This window comes from Protopterus annectens, chromosome 12.part0, assembly GCF_019279795.1.
Source record: "Protopterus annectens isolate FY-2018-M chromosome 12.part0, PAN1.0, whole genome shotgun sequence".
Lineage (NCBI taxonomy): Eukaryota > Metazoa > Chordata > Ceratodontiformes > Protopteridae > Protopterus > Protopterus annectens.
This window is the reverse complement of record NC_056746.1, coordinates 899,061,659-899,077,780: the sequence shown is the minus strand read 5'-3', so window position 1 is coordinate 899,077,780 and position 16,122 is coordinate 899,061,659. Positions and strand designations below refer to the sequence as shown.

The 16,122-nt window shown below is 38.1% G+C and overlaps 1 protein-coding gene across 1 annotated transcript in view; it reads left to right on the top strand.

The window, feature by feature from the left end:
- Positions 1–16,122, top strand: part of ARFGEF2 (ADP ribosylation factor guanine nucleotide exchange factor 2) — a 2,483,667-nt gene that overhangs the window by 1,966,595 nt on the left and 500,950 nt on the right. The window contains exon 28 of the mRNA XM_044089932.1: positions 738–898. Coding sequence (XP_043945867.1) covers positions 738–898 — 161 coding nt within the window. The remainder of the gene's footprint in view (positions 1–737; positions 899–16,122) is intronic.

Genomic DNA, 16,122 nt, shown 5'->3' with positions numbered 1-16,122 from the left:
AGTCAGTCTGAGTGGAAAAGGATTTTTTTTTCTAAATGACCCCAGCCAAGAGCTTTAAATACTTTAAAAAAAACAAAAAAAAACTTTGAAGTAAAACAAAATTTAAAGTAAAACAAACTGGAAAGTGCAAGCATTTAAACCACAAATGAAGAACTACAATCCAAAATACAATGCAGTCACAAACCTGCAATATTCTCTGTCTCACATATATCATCTTTCTGCTGCATGTCTCATCACTATTGTGTGGTAGACCTCAGCCGTTATGATGATGAGTCAACTTAATTGCTCATCTGTTTTGAAAAGCCTTCTTTATTGTTGAGGAATAGTGTCTTTCCTGCTCATTACTGAAGTTCTTTGCATGTCAGTTTTTTTCCTTGTCTCCTGTTTTTGTATATTCTTGTTATCACATTTCTTACAGTGCCACAGCTTTATGCCCTTTTATGATATTAGTCTCATTAAAAACAAGTTTGACTTCTTGTACATGTCAGAAAATAGCCACAATACTGGATTTTGAAATGACAGTGACCTTTTATTTAATAAACTTGTTTTCTTTAATATTGGGTCTGTGAGCAGTACTACCTAATGTAATAAAACTGAATTTAAATATTTTGTTATCAAATCAGTCTCACTTGTAATAGGATTTTTAAAGTTGTTTGCAGTTCTTCTGTGCTTGATGTAAATAACAATTAGTGTGGTAAGAGTAAAACACATTTATAATGTTCTCTTTCTGTCCCCAGCAAGTATATTTCAGCAGCATTTTCCAGCTGCACTTGATTCCTTCCAGGATGCAGTAAAATGTTTATCAGAGTTTGCTTGCAATGCTGCATTCCCCGACACCAGCATGGAAGCGATACGTCTCATACGCCATTGTGCTAAATATGTGTTTGAGAGACCTCAGGTAACTAACATTTTGCCTTGTTTTTTTCATTTAGATTGGCACAATATTTTTAGGTGTTCTTGAGACTGGCCATATGCTAACAAGTTCTATTCATGAAAGAAAATAAAGAAAACTTGAGTATTCTCTTCGCATTGCAGAATTTTTTGAGCAATTTGCTTTCCAGTCTGACATTATCTAGCTTACAGCATGCATTCAGTAACTTGTCACCTATTTGTGACTCCTTTTTCCCTTCCACGGGTAAGAAGAGTCAGAGGTGGAAACAACAATGCTAGCATAAGGGAGGTAGGATTTTTTTTCTGTAATCAGTTGCTGTACCCCTCTGTTGAGCAGCAGACATGCAGGGCTTAAACATATACATGAGTATGCACATCCCAGTATAGTTCTAATCCTATTGGTCTTGCCAGCTCTCCTTTTATTTAAAAGGCCAACTGTGAAAATTCTGCCAACCACCACTGTGGTGAGGATATTACTGCATTACTTGTTCCCATCCTTCACAGAGGACATTTCAGTGCTCACCCCTTCTAAGTTCAGTTATGCAGCACACAAACAGCTCTTAAGACACAGGTCATTGGGTGATATACATAGCTTTTGTCTCCCATAGTGGTATAACAGCATAGTTTTGTTTTCTTTACAATATCTATGTGCTATAAATTTTGCCTTCCACAGTGTGTTAATTGCCAGCTTTCATCAGATCTGTAATTGTAGGGTAGAGAAGTCTAGCAGCTGAAGCAAGTGTGTGTGTGTGTGTGTGTGTGTGTGTGTGTGTGTGTGTGTGTGTGTGTGGGGGGGGTATGTTTTTGTGTTTATACTTTGCCCCATGTTTTAACCATCTTGCATATGTCCTCTTTTCACTCATTCTTGTCAGGTTTGAGAGACAGGACATGTGGAGTTAGCCATCCAGCTGTGGGTTAAGAACATTTTTACACATGCTTCTTTTAACCCTTCTCCTTAAGGCTGATGAGCACAACGCAATACCCACTATGCTGAACCCATCAGAATGTATGCCTCTTTTACAGTGTTTCTTACTTAGATTGAAACACTCCTCATGTGGGCTCACATAACTTGGCTAATCCCTTCATAAGTCCTTAGGTTGTTTTCCACTTCAAGGGATTCTAGTTGAACGTGAATCACCTGGGTTGTAGTCAGGATCAAAAACCTATGTGTTGAGTAGTTGGCTTGCAGCTGACTCATTTTTACTTGTGCTGTGCTGTGTCATTTCTTCATTCCTCTGACTTCCACACCATTTTTGGAGTTTTATGTGTATGTTGTTTATTCATTTTAGTTTGTTTACCAGGAGAGAGTACTTGTTGCTCTTCTAGTCAGGATGTAATAGACTAGATTTTGTGGGTTCTGTTCAAGCAGGTTTATTATGTGCAAACACATCAGGATTAAGGCTTAATGACTTTTTAACTTTGATAAACTTATATACAAACTAGCTGTTACATTCATACATGCTCACTGTCTGGTTGCACTCTCAAAATGACACTGAAGTTAGCATGTGCTTGCTATTTGCACGTTCAGTCCTTGAAACACTTCTTAAAGATACAGCACACACACTGTTCTACATCCTCTGTAAGAAATTGGTCATGCAATATTGACAACATCAGTTGACATGCAGTCAGTATAAATAATTATTTGTCATGCAATTGTATAGAACTAGATACACACGTACAGTTAATGTCCAGGTCGCTATGTATTTCACACTAGGTCTAGAAATAATACCAAATCATGTGACATAAAGTTTAGAATTAGATTTAGCAACTAAGACTGTCTCTACTGAGTGCTGAACCTTTGGGACATCAAGAGCATCATCAGGAATGGAAGTAGAAGTGAGATCTAGAGTCTGTATCACAGGAACAATGCTGCGATATCGATTCTGGTACAGGAAGATGATGTCTGCAATTTCTGCCGTACTCCACACCCTCGGATTCTAGGAAGTAGGATCTCGGCTCAGTACGTATACCTGTTACTTAACCAATCCAATGGAAACCTTTCGCCATTTGTATCCTCACTGTCTCTCCTTCTTTCGATGGACAAAGAAATCTTGATTTATCATAACTGGACTTCTGGAAAGAATGCTTCCTGAATAATTGGGCTGTAATGGTTCTGTTGTTCTTAGCTTTAGGCCTCAACAAACTGGAACTAATAGGCAGTGTTGTTTTGGTTTGCCTGTATAGAAGTCTCTGAGCAGACGAGCCAAGTATATTGTCACAGGGTATGTTTTTGAGATTAAGTCAATTCAAAACGACGTCGGTGCTTTGACCTTTCAAGTAATTGCTTTGCACTCTGTACTGCAAGTTCAGCTAGTCCATTTGACTGGATATTCAGGACTACTAGTGACATGTACAAAGTCCCATTCTCTTGCAAGTTTCTGAAACAACTGACTGGTAAAGTGAGTACCAGTGTCAGAAATAACTGTGTGTGGACTACCATGGACTGAGAAATGACGTTTCAACTTAGTGATAACAGCAGTGGATGTTAGATTAGGTAGTAAATCAATCTCAAACCAATTCGAATAAGAGTCTACCAATACTAAGTAATGCTGATTGTTTCACTCAAATATGTCAGTGGCTACTGTTGACCAAGGTAGTTCAGGAATCTGGCTTAGCTGAAGTGGCTCTTTTTGCAAATGCGGTTTAGTACTATTGCATACTGAATAAGATGAAAGCATTTTATCAATGTCCTTTGATAGAGAAGGTCAAAATACTGGTCCTCTCACCCTTCTTTTGGTAGAATCGGAACCTGGGTGCTCACGATGCAAACTCAATGTATTCTTGCTGTAAAGAAGTAGGAACAGTAATTTTTGGACCTTTGAAAATTATACCCTCTTCCATCAGCATCTCATCTTTGTATGGAAAATAAGGTTGTACTTCTGGTGATACACAAGATTGCTTTGATGGCCATCCAACATTGATGACTTAAGTGGTCAAGTTTCTGCAAAATTGGATCAGTCTTTGTATGATCTCTTAGCTCATCAAGTCTTGTGGTAGAAAAATTATGCACTTCCATGACATCAAAGTCAAAATTCTCTGCATCAAGCTGTTCCGTAGTATTTCTGTGTGATCTGAATAAGGTATCAGTCAGATAAATAAGTTTGCCTTTTGTATAGACCATTTTGAAATTATACTTTTGTAATCTGAGCATCATTCTTTGTAGTCTTGCTGGAGAGGTATGCATAGGCTTTTTTAAAATAGTCACTAGAGGTTGATGATGAGTTTCGACTTGAATAGCTCAGCCATAAATATAATCATGACACTTTGAATATGCAAACACAGTTGCCAAAAGTTCCTTCTCAAGTTGAGCATACTGCATCTCAGTTTGGGTAAGAGTTCTAGATGCATAGGCAACAGTCTGCTCTTTTGAAGGATAACTGCACCAAGACGGAACTTTGAAGCATCACAGGAAAGAACTACTGGTTTGTGGACATCATAGTATCTTAATGTCGACGGTTGGCAGTTTGCTGTTTGAGGTTATCAGACGTTCTCTGGTGTTGTTTCAGCCATGACCAGGCAATACTGTTGCATGTCATCTCTCTTAAAGGTGCTGATAACTCACTAAAGTCAGGGATGAATTTGCCCAAATAGTTAACCATACCAAAAAACGCTGTAGGGCTTGGACATTGTCTGGAGCCAGCATCTCAAGAATTGCTGCTTGTTTGGAAGGGTCTGGTTGTAACCCTGTACCAGTAAATTAATGACCTACATAAGTAACTTCTGGTAGTCTGAATTTACATTTCAGAGGACTGAGCTTCAAGTTCATTTCACGTGCTCTGTCCAGAACTTTCCTGAGGTTTCTGTCATGCTCTGCTTGACCATTACCTCCAGCCAGTAAGTCATTAACTGTTATAGTACACAGATAACCAGAAAAAAATGCTCCATTGCACACTGAAAGACTTCACTAGCAGAATTTATTCCAAAAGGCATTCTAAGGAATCTGTATGACAAAATGGCATGCTGAATTTAGTCAGTAGTGAAGATTTGCAGTCAAGCATTACTTGCCAAAATGAAGTCTTTGCATCCAAGACAGAAAAAATAGTGGCATTTGGCATGAGGGCGGCAACCTCCTCAACTGTACGCATAGGATGATGAGATCTCTCTAATGCCTTGTTCAAGTCACTTGGGTCAATGCATATTCTGATTTCATCTGAACTTTTCTTATGAGCAGCTACCATGAAAGACACCCACTCAGTTGATTCTGTGACTGGACAAATCACACCTTACTGCACCATTTTGTCTAACTGGACCTTGACTTTGTCCTGCATAGCTATTGGAACTCTCCTCGCTGGTCTGACCACTGGAATGACCTCTGGGTCTACTTTTATGAAGTACTCAACTAGAAATTTGCCTAGCTTGTTGTTGAAAACATCAGCATACTCTGAGAAAATAGCATCACTGAAGCTAGAACTGGGACGTGCTTACATGATGGACTTCTTTGGTAAAAGTAGCAGTTTCATTCTTAAACTGTCTCCGAGACCTAATAATGACTGCACAGGTCTTCGGACTACATAAAATTGCAAGCCGTAACTGTTTCCAGCTGAATAGCATGGAAGCACTTCTGAGCCATCAGTTTGAAAATCTTCACCTCATTAAGCAACAAACTTCGCACAATTAGTCAAATTAAGTTGCTCACCAGCTCTCACTCTATCAAATGTTTCTGCTTACATTACATTCATACCTCTCAACCTGGAAACAACAAAAATCTGGACAAAGGCCCATGAAAATAGGTACAAATCTGTATGCTGATTAGCATAAAATTTGCGTACATTATGTAACCCCACCCACTTCAGTGGAATTGTGGGATACCAATTTTCAAAAGCAAACTGAAGAACAGATCACCAAAATATGGCCCCAGACCTTGCAGTAAAGGATAACTTTTTTTTTTAAATGTGTAGCAATGATATTCACTGGGAAGGGAGAAGATGATGAACCTTAGAATTTTGTTTTTGGTGACTTGCAGTATGTGGGTTTTGTGGTAAAAGTAGGGCATTTAATGGTAGGCAATATTCTAATCTTAGCAAAAGAATATTATAGTTTGTTAGGACCTCCAAAATTCATTCTCCATGGCCTACTGATCAGTGGCATAGCTAGAGTTTGTGCTGCCCGGCTGGGACTGTGCTTCAGGTTGCCACCCTTCCCTCCTCACAAAATCATGGTCAAATGGAGACTCCATACATAGCCCTCTCCCCTGCAGCCATTCCAATGTCCCATTGCTTGGCTATTTTATCTCCATTCACCAAACACTGTAATGTGCATACTGCATTTCTTCTACAATGATTTGGATTTCATTAAAAACTTTTATTTTACATTTTATAGTCCAAACATTAACAGACATATCCTAAACAAAGCAATACAATCTCACAATGAAAATAAACATAACATTGAAACTTATCTGCCCTTGAAACTCACATTTGTTGAAACAGCACTGAAACCCACATTCAAAGAAAATGCAAAAGCCATCTAAATAATTCCATATTAATGAGATCTGTAACTAATGAAGAGGTTGCTGCTAGCAAACAACTTTATATTTCATTGTTTCATCTAAAAATAAAGTGCCTGTTGCCCTTGCAGAATAAATTGCCTATGTTACATTAAAAATAATAAGCTAGTAATATTGCATTAAATTGATGACAGGTTCATAGTTACTAGGTATCTCCGCCAAAGTAAAAAGTACAACACAGTACAGTATCAGCAATCCATCTACATACCGTGGGAGTAGAACCCACAGCCTTATGCATCAAAAGCAAGTATACTACCTGTTGTGCTGCTAATAACATGAACAGACTTTGCATAAGCAGCACTAAACTTTTCTCTCTGCCTGAAGAACTATACATAACAAGAAATCTGGATAAAACCAACATTTATTGGGGGGGGGGTGCAAAGGCCCAAAACCAGGGACACATTTTAAACATTGCTTGTATAATCTTAAAAAGTTGCTAGAATAAAATGCTTTGTTTTACCATGCAGTGTTACCATGCATTTCCTGAAAGATAGGAAGACTGAAACTTAAATGGTTATCATTATTTAGTAATTTAGTTCTCACTGATTTGCCAGAAAACCAGAGGAAGTTATCAAATTCTGTGAAACTGTGGACAATTGAGAAACTCCTAGAATCATGACACACACACACGCACACACCTAGAACCAGTAACTGTCACCACCTCCATTTGTAGTCTTGTCTGTATTATGTGTTAGTTTCTGCCCTGCTACCTTCTTTATACACATACCTTAATACTTCCCTTACTATCTTCTCTACCCTCCTACCTTAATAATACTTCCCTTAGTACCTCCTGTACCCTCCTACCTTAATATTATTGCCCTTAGTACCTCCTCTACCCTCCTACCTTAATATTATTGCCCTTAGTACCTCCTCTTCCCTCCTCCCTTAATAATACTTCCCTTACTATCTCCTCTACCCTCCTACCTTAATAATGCTTCCATTACTACCTCCTCTACCCTCCTAGCTTAATAATACTTACCTTACTACTACTTCTGCTCTCCTACTTTAATAATACTTCCCTTACTAATTTCCACAATTATCTTCTCTGCATATGTATCCTTGGGTTAAAAAAAACATAGTAGCACACAAGCCTCATGATCATGTAGGGTGGCCATAAATCTCCCCTCCCAACAGCTGTGTGAGTGGGACTACTGTGAGTGCTCCCAAGGCTTTTGCTCAACAGATGACCACTACTGCTGCTTGTACTCCCTGAGGCTGCACCACATTCATACACAATCTTCCTACAGGTCCCTGCTGTGGCCGTAATGAGGATCTTTCTTGAGCTGCTCTTCATGCTCACTTGCCTGGTCACATTCCTTAGATCGTTTCACAGACATGCATAGTAAACAGCTTATATGTCACCATGATTGCAGATGCAATGTTTCTGAATCCCCAAGAATGTCAGCAGCTCCTTAGTTCAGCCAGCCCTGAAACTTTATGAAGACAAGCAATTCCATGCCTTCTGCTTTTTAAGATGTGAAAAATTATTATAATTTGCAGAACTGAAATTTTAAACAACAGTTAATCTTATCTCTTGGGCTATGCAACTTATGTTGCAATGACAGTTACCTCCAAAATGTTCTGAGAACTCATTCGGTACAATAGTCTAAGTCACTTACCAACAACAATCAAATTGCAAAGGAACTCTCTCTCATACATATAAAAAGCAGACTCCGTTCATTAACTTCACTTAGCTAATCAAATTGCAAAGGAACTCGCTCTCTCTCGTACATATAAGAAGCAGTTCACGTAATCCAGCGAGAAATCAATTGCCTTACCAGAGCCAAAAACACACTCTACTAGGTCTCGTAATAACACTGCAAAAAGGAACTGAACTCAGACTCGAATTTAAGTAGACTGTAGGCAAGGCTTATAACAATGCTCAAATTGCGGCAAAACGGAACGGACACTCCATTGCAAAGGAAACAGTCTCATAATAACATTGTAAAGGAAATTGAGTTAGGTCTCTCTCATTTGCAAAGGAAATTGAGCTAGAGCTAGGCAGTAGGTCTCGTATTGGTAACAACAATCAAACTGCGGCGAAAAGGAAATGACACACTCCAATTGAGACACTCCGCTAGGTCTCGTAATAACTTTGCAAAATGGAACTGAACTGACACACACTAATTTAGCTAGGCAGTAGGTAGGGATCATAACAGCAATCAAATTGTGGCAAAAAGGGACTGATACACTCCAATTCAGTTAGGCAGTAGGTACTAGGTAGGGCTCATAACTTAAGTCATAACATAACGTTCAAATTGCGGTTTATTGTGGTTTCATAACAACATTCAAAATAAAGAACTGATACACACATGGCAATCATAACAATATTCAAATTGCAAAGGAACTAGCAGTGCATATCAATGCATCTCCACTTTCTCTGGTACAAGTCATACACTTCGATGCAGCGAGAAATCAAAGTGCCCACACATTCAAGACCTCGCATAACAAAGAATTAGTAAACTTAATTCATACGCTTCAGTGCAGCGAGAAATCAAAGTGCCACCACACATTCAATGTAACACATTATGTGCATAAAAAGTATTAGTAAATTCAATGCGAGAAAAACACTGGTACAATAAAATAAGTAAATGGTTAGTCTTTTTTTTTTTTTTTTTATGCCTGAGTCTTACCGGAGCTGGGGGAAGAAAAGTGCTGTCTGCACTGGCTGAATAAAACCCGCGGACTGGTGATGACGTCAGGAACGGTTCAAAAAAAAAAAAAACCCCAGGAAATGGGAAATTAAAGGGGCCACTTGGGAATTCGTGGCACCCCAGTATTTTGCCCTCAAAACCGGTATTTACCAAGGAATTCGGTATGGTTGGGAGGTATGATTACATTACACTTCGAAACAGTGTCTACTTTCAGCTCCGTGGTTTACCATTGATCAGGACAGTAGAAAATACTTCATTCTTTGCCAACAAATCAACTGCATTAACCTTTTCACTGACCACTGATGTACCATATACATAGAAAATAGGGTTGCAGCTTTCCACATGATCAACTTGCTTTTTTGAGCGACCTTTCTTAATAATTGAATGACACTTGCTTGATTTGCAAAACTTTTGAAAGTAGTTCCATTTCTTACACTTGTGGCATTTGCTGACCATATGCTAAGCACTTCTCTCTTTTAGACTTATGATTGGCACCACAGTTACGACAGTTAACAATAAGACTTGGGTTTTGCTGACTCACCCTTATACTGCACTGAGCATGTCCGTTTTGCTGAGTTAGTCTTAGAACTTGCTAGAAAGTTACGGGACCTCCCTGGGAATCCTGCAGGGGTTGCAGCTGCCATGTGCTTAGGCCTGCTTCTGCTTGCCACATGCTGCATGCTGTCTATGCGCACTCTAGAGGCTGCTGAAACTAAGCTTGTGTCACTTATAAGCATACTTGTGTGCCTTTCTGTGAGCTCATGGATTTGACAAATCTCTATAGCATTGATTAATGTTAAACCGTTGTCACGAAGCAAAATCTTTCTCAATGCAGAATTAACACCACACACAAGCCTGTCCTTTTTTAACTCATCTTTCAAATCACCAGATCTGCACGTTTTAGCTTTATTTCTCAAGTCAGTGTTATAAGCTGCAGAAGTTTCACCTGGCTTTTGGTCTCTCGTAAAATAGGTGCCTCTCTAATGTAACATTTGTCTAGGGGTTGCACATTTCTCTAAATTTATGTTTCAAGCACTCAGGGTCTTCCTTTGATAAAGCCGGTACAACAGTATGGTGGTTTTCCCCTCTCCTGCATATATTGCTGGTGCATACATAAATGAACGCAGTCTTTCAGTGGCTTCTGACCCAACTAAGTTAAGCAAAATGAATGCCCTTGTACATGCATCTTTGTTAGAAAAAGCTGCTTGTATGAAAATATAGAATTCCTGCTGAAGTACTCTCCAATTCTCTGCAATATTATGATCAAACACAAGTGGACTGAGCCTGCAAAATGCCTTTGCCATGTCAACACACAGTAGTGAAGGTGCTTGGAATTATTTACGAACATACACACACAAATATATGCCAGAACCTGTAATTATGCCCAATAGCGTAATAGACTCTCTGAAATAACTGTAGCACAAGAACACTTTAAAGTCACTGTACTCTGCAAAATCACTCCTCATCAGTGTAAGAAATACTTTGAAATGACTGTAATCTGCGAACAAAACTACACAGCAGAAGAAGCTCAGAATAAGAAACACTTTGAAATGAATGCACTTTGCAAATAAATTGTATACAGTACAAGAACCTTTCAAAATGTCTGTACTTTGCAAAATAACTCTGCACAGTGTAAGAAACACTTTGAAATGGTGGCACTCTGCGAATAAATGTACATAGCACAAGACACTTTTTAAATGGCTATACTTTGACTGCACTTTGCAAAATAACTGTACCTTGCACACAGCAAACTCTGAAATAATTGCGCCGTAATAAACATGCACTCTGCAAACACTTTGCATACTCTGAGATACTTCGAACAACTCTTAGTGCTTTGAATGGCATTGGTCATTACGAAGTAGTAGTTTATGTCCAAAACACGGGCTTTTACTAAAAAACATGCAGTTGCCTTGCTCTTTAAGCTTTTTTTCTCCCTTTTATTCTACTCATTATGCCCATTTAACCTCTTATCATGCCCATTATACTTTTCTTGTGTGTTATGCAAACCAAAGATAATTGTGAGCCCATTATAGGTATTTCTGATAGCTTTATTAAATATCCTGGTTTTGAACACTTTGTTTAATTAATAATACGTTTTGTGCCTTTCGTTTAATTAATAATGCGTTTTGTTACTCATTTGATTAATAATATCTTTTGTGCCTTACGAATGCTCTGTTTCATTTTCTTTGCAAAATAAATAATTTGTGCAAGTTTTGGTTACCTGAAGTTAATTTCTGACCCTTTTTGATTTTTAGCATTGTATCACCCAACCTGCTTAATATACCTTCACTGTCAACTCTGCACCTCGTGGCTTGAAGAAGTTGCACACAAAATCCCGGTTCTAACACCGTGTCGAGACACTCGTCTGGTCAGGATAAAACAAACAGTTGTGGGTTCAGTTCACGCAGCTTTATTACATGCAGACACATCAGAAATGAAGCTTTGTAACTTAAACATAAATAAACTTAGAAATAGACTACCACATTCATACATGTTAACACTCTGGCTGTTCTCTCAAAATGGCACTGCTGCCTGCACATGCTCACTATTTATAATCATGTGCCTACATCTGGAAATGCTTCTTAAAGTTACATACACACGCTCTGTTCTACAGCAAGGTTGGCAACATTACATAAAGAAGTTATGTACTTACCGTAACGTTCCATGTGTGTTGTCCATCTCATCCTTGATTCTCACAACCCTCCCTCCATTACACCCTACATATACTCCTGGGAGACCGAGTGGCATAACTTGGGTGCCAGACAGCTATATAGCCTCAGAATTTATACTCTGGTGTATATTTTGATATATAGAGATATATTTTTATACATACATAATACTTCTGTCTTACCTTTGTAAGAATACTAGGGGCAGACTAAGATCTGAGGAAGCTAAGGGGTTGCATTATGAGTAAAGGAGGATGCCCACGAGCTTTTAGAATGGCTGAGATGGATCCGATGGATCAGATCTGACTCATCAGTGTGCATAAAGGCTGAGATGGATAACACACATGGAAAGTTATGGTAAGTGCATAACTTCTTTTTTTCTTGGTGTTGGAGGGTTCCTGCTTTAAAGGTTGCTTTTGCACATTTATCAGGATCAAATGACATCCTTACATCATCTGAAAAAGTTTTGACTACTTGCAGTTGTGCTTTCAGTTCCTCATCTGATGAGCTATCCAATTTTAAATCATCAACAACAAGAAGATGAGAGGTCTTTACACTTTGTTGTTTTCTAAGAGCCAAAATGTAGCCATTACCTAATCTGTTAAGTAGACAGCTTAAAGGGTTAAGAGCAAGACAGAATAGCAGTGGTGACAGGAAGCCACCTTGGAGTATCCCCTTTTGAATTTTTATCCCGGAAATAATAAGTTGTCCTTTATCATGGCTTAGTTGCAAAGTGGTCTGCCACTGTTTCATGGTCAGGCCACCATGATGGATCAGATCTGACTCATCAGTGTGAATAAAGTTTGAGATGGATAACACACATGGAAAATTATGTAAGTGCATAACTTCTTTTTTATCCCCCTTTGAATTGATCAGTGTAGGGGTGTATCTTATACACTTTTATGCACTCTTTTTATCCAGGAATGTGGGATACTATCAAATGCTTTTTTGTAGTCAGTCCATGCCATACTTAGATTCCTCCCCTTTTTACAGTTCTCCATTGTGACTTTATTTAGCAGCAGATGATCCTTTGTTCCATATGACTTTTATTACCCTTTTGTTCTATTGCCATGATTGAATTTTCTTCTAAATGACCATAAACTCTGTTGGCATCAGTTCCAATGTATAGTTTGTACATCGCTGGAAGACAAGTTATTGACCTATAATTTTTAGGATAACTTGCAGGTTCACTCTTGAGTAGGAGCATTGTTTTTCCTGTTGTTAACCAGGTTGGTATCTGGCATGAGCATATAAATAGTTCTTACTCATGGCTAAATCTTTGTGCAAAGGTATTAATACTTTTAGCTAGATGTTAGGTACTGGATCTCAGCCTGGAGTTTTCCAGTTGGAGGCTTTTCTTAATTTCCGTCTCTCTGCCCATTACTTCATCATATTTCATATTCTGTACCTTCGAACTTCTTATTCTTTCTTTTACTTCTTTTATCCATTTAACATCTGTGTTATGTTCCACAGGATCCTTATAGATATTTCTCCAAAATGTATCTGTTTCTTCTTTTCTTATGAGCAACTACCATGAAAGACACCCACTCAGTTGGTTCTGTGACTGGACAAATCACACCTTACTGCACCATTTTGTCTAACTGGACCTTGACTTTGTCCTGCATAGCTATTGGAACTCTTCTCGCTGGTCTGACCACTGGAATGACCTCTGGGTCTACTTTTATGGAGTATGCAACTAGAAATTTGCCTAGCTTGTTGTTGAAAACATCAGCATACTCTGAGAAAATAGCATCACTGAAGCTAGAACTGGGACGTGCTTACATGATGGACTTCTTTGATAAAAGTAGCAGTTTCATTCTTAAACTGTCTCCTAGACCTAATAATGACTGCACAGGTCTTTGGACTACATAAAATTGCAAGCTGTAACTGTTCCCAGCTGAATAGCATGAAAGGACTACTGAGCCATCAGTTTGAAAATCTTCACCTCCATAAGCAACAAACTTCGCACAATTAGTCAAATTAAGTTACTCACCAGCTCTCACTCTATCAAATGTTTCTGCTTACATTACAGTTCGAACCAGTGTCTACTTTGAGCTCTGTGGGTTACCATTGATCAGGACAGTACAAAATACTTAATTCTTTGCCAACAAATCAACTGCATTAACCTTTTCACTGACCACTGATGTACCATATACATAGAAAATAGGGTTGCAGCTTTCCACATGATCAACTTGCTTTTTTGAGCAACCTTTCTTAATAATTGAATGACGCTTGCTTGATTTACAAAACTTTTGAAAGTGGTTCCATTTCTTACACTTCTGGCATTTGTGACCATATGCTAAGCACTTCTCTCTTTTAGACTTATGATTGGCACCACAGTTACGACAGTTAACAATAAGTGGTCTTTTAATTCCTTTTACCTTATTTCCCAATTCAGAACTTTTTAGGGTCATCAATAAATTGCTTATTTTGTACTTTTCCTTTATATTTATCTGTGTATCTTCTAAGTTTGTCTGACTGTGCTGAGAATTTTAGTTTATTATTTGAAATAGTGCAAGATAAATCCTAATCCATTATAATACAGCTCATTGCTTTTATCATGTCTATCTTTCTGAGTATTTTTGTTGATCTGTTCCTTCTTCTATACTCTTCTAACAGTGACAGTTCTTGTCTTAATTGCTTTATAGTTTTCTCTGTTTGATACTTCCATGATGGTATTCAATTTCTCCCCTTCCTATCCCTTACTACCCTATGTTCTTGTGGTAGAATTTTATCTGTTATTAATTTAGCTTCACAATAATATATCCTGTTTACTTCTGTTGTATCGCATGGATCTCTATGTACAGTCCTAATTACTGTGTTCATTTGTTTTATCAGACTTCTGACTTTTTGGGTTTTTATTGACCTTCTGCAGTCTATTTCTTTCAGTGATCTTAATATGTATATCTCTCTGTATTAAGTCAAGCAACTCTTCTCTTAGCTCATTTTCTTCTAAACTAAGGGCACATTTTTGTTCTGCATTTCCTGCGGGCATTCTGTAGAGTTCTACAGCATCTTCCTGTGGCACATTCACTTCATTTTCATCCTGTGTCGTCCGTTGCTCTGTCACATGGGAACTCACTGGCCTATAACTCCTCAACATTGACTGCGTTAGAGTTGCCACAGTTTCCTGTGTCTTCCCTTGCTGTCTAGCTTCAAGTGAACATTTACACTGGTTTCCTGTGAAAGGCTCCAAAATATCTTCATATGGCAACTGCCCAGTTGTTTCCCATTTCACTGGTTTCTCCTTAATTTGGATATCTATTGCTCTGTCCTGCTGTGGTGCTTTTTGAGTTTTCTTCACTGAATCCTTCACTTCACATGTATTTCATAATCTGTTTCTATGTCTTTAACTTATCCATTACTAATCTTCTTTTCTACTTTTCCTCTTTGTGTTCTTTTTTTTTTTTGTATTGTAAAGCTTTGGTGCTGCTCTTTTTCTGTTGATTATTTTTGCTTTCTCCTTTGCATAAATATTAGGCCATATTAAGTCTCTTTTTCTTTCCCACATCCATATTTCTTCTTGAGATGTCTCCTGATCTTCCTGTTTCTTCTTACTTTGGGGACTCGTTAAATCATGCTGTGATGTAACCTGTGTTAGACCTTCTATGCCAAATCCTTCACTTCACAGGCATTCCATAAGTTCAGCTTCTGTTTTAACTTCTACTTTATTAATCTTCTTTTCTACATTTCCTCTTTGTGATATTTTTTTTATTGTGAAATTTTCCATATCTGGATGCCTTTGCCTGTAATATCTTTGAAGCTGCCTTTTTTGTATTGATTAATTTAGCTTTTGACTTTGCATAAATATTGCACCATATCAAATCTGTCTTTATTTCCCATGTCCATATTTCTTTGTTATATTTAAAAAATCTCTAGGTCTTGTTTATATTTTTGCACTTCCTCAGATGCTTCTTTTTCCAAATAGATCAAAGTTTCTTTGTCTATATAATGTTTTTCACAAATCTGCTGTATTAATGGACATATTTTTTTATCTGAGGCTTCTGACAGTTTTTCTTGTGGAAGTATTTTTTTTCCCCGTAATTTCTCTCGTAATCTTTTTGCATGTCTTGTGTCTGGAAATTCTGGGCGTTTTGCATAATAGTAGCAGTATACAATTTTGTTCTTATCCTCAGTAGTCCACTCCATCGTCTTTATGGCTGTTCTTTGGCCCATCATTTTTTGTGATTTTTGTGGACTGTTACTTCCTTGTACAACAGGGGGGGTCCTCCTCCCACTGGGTCTGGCCTAGCCCCATTGTAGGAATGTTTCTGTATTTTGAGGATTCTACGCTTTCATTTCTTCCGGTTCTGGCACCAGTCCGACTGCCAGGATTGGGCAATTTTTTATCCTGGGTCTTGTTCCCCCAGCTATCTTTTTTATTTTTGACCTACGTCTGTCCATGATA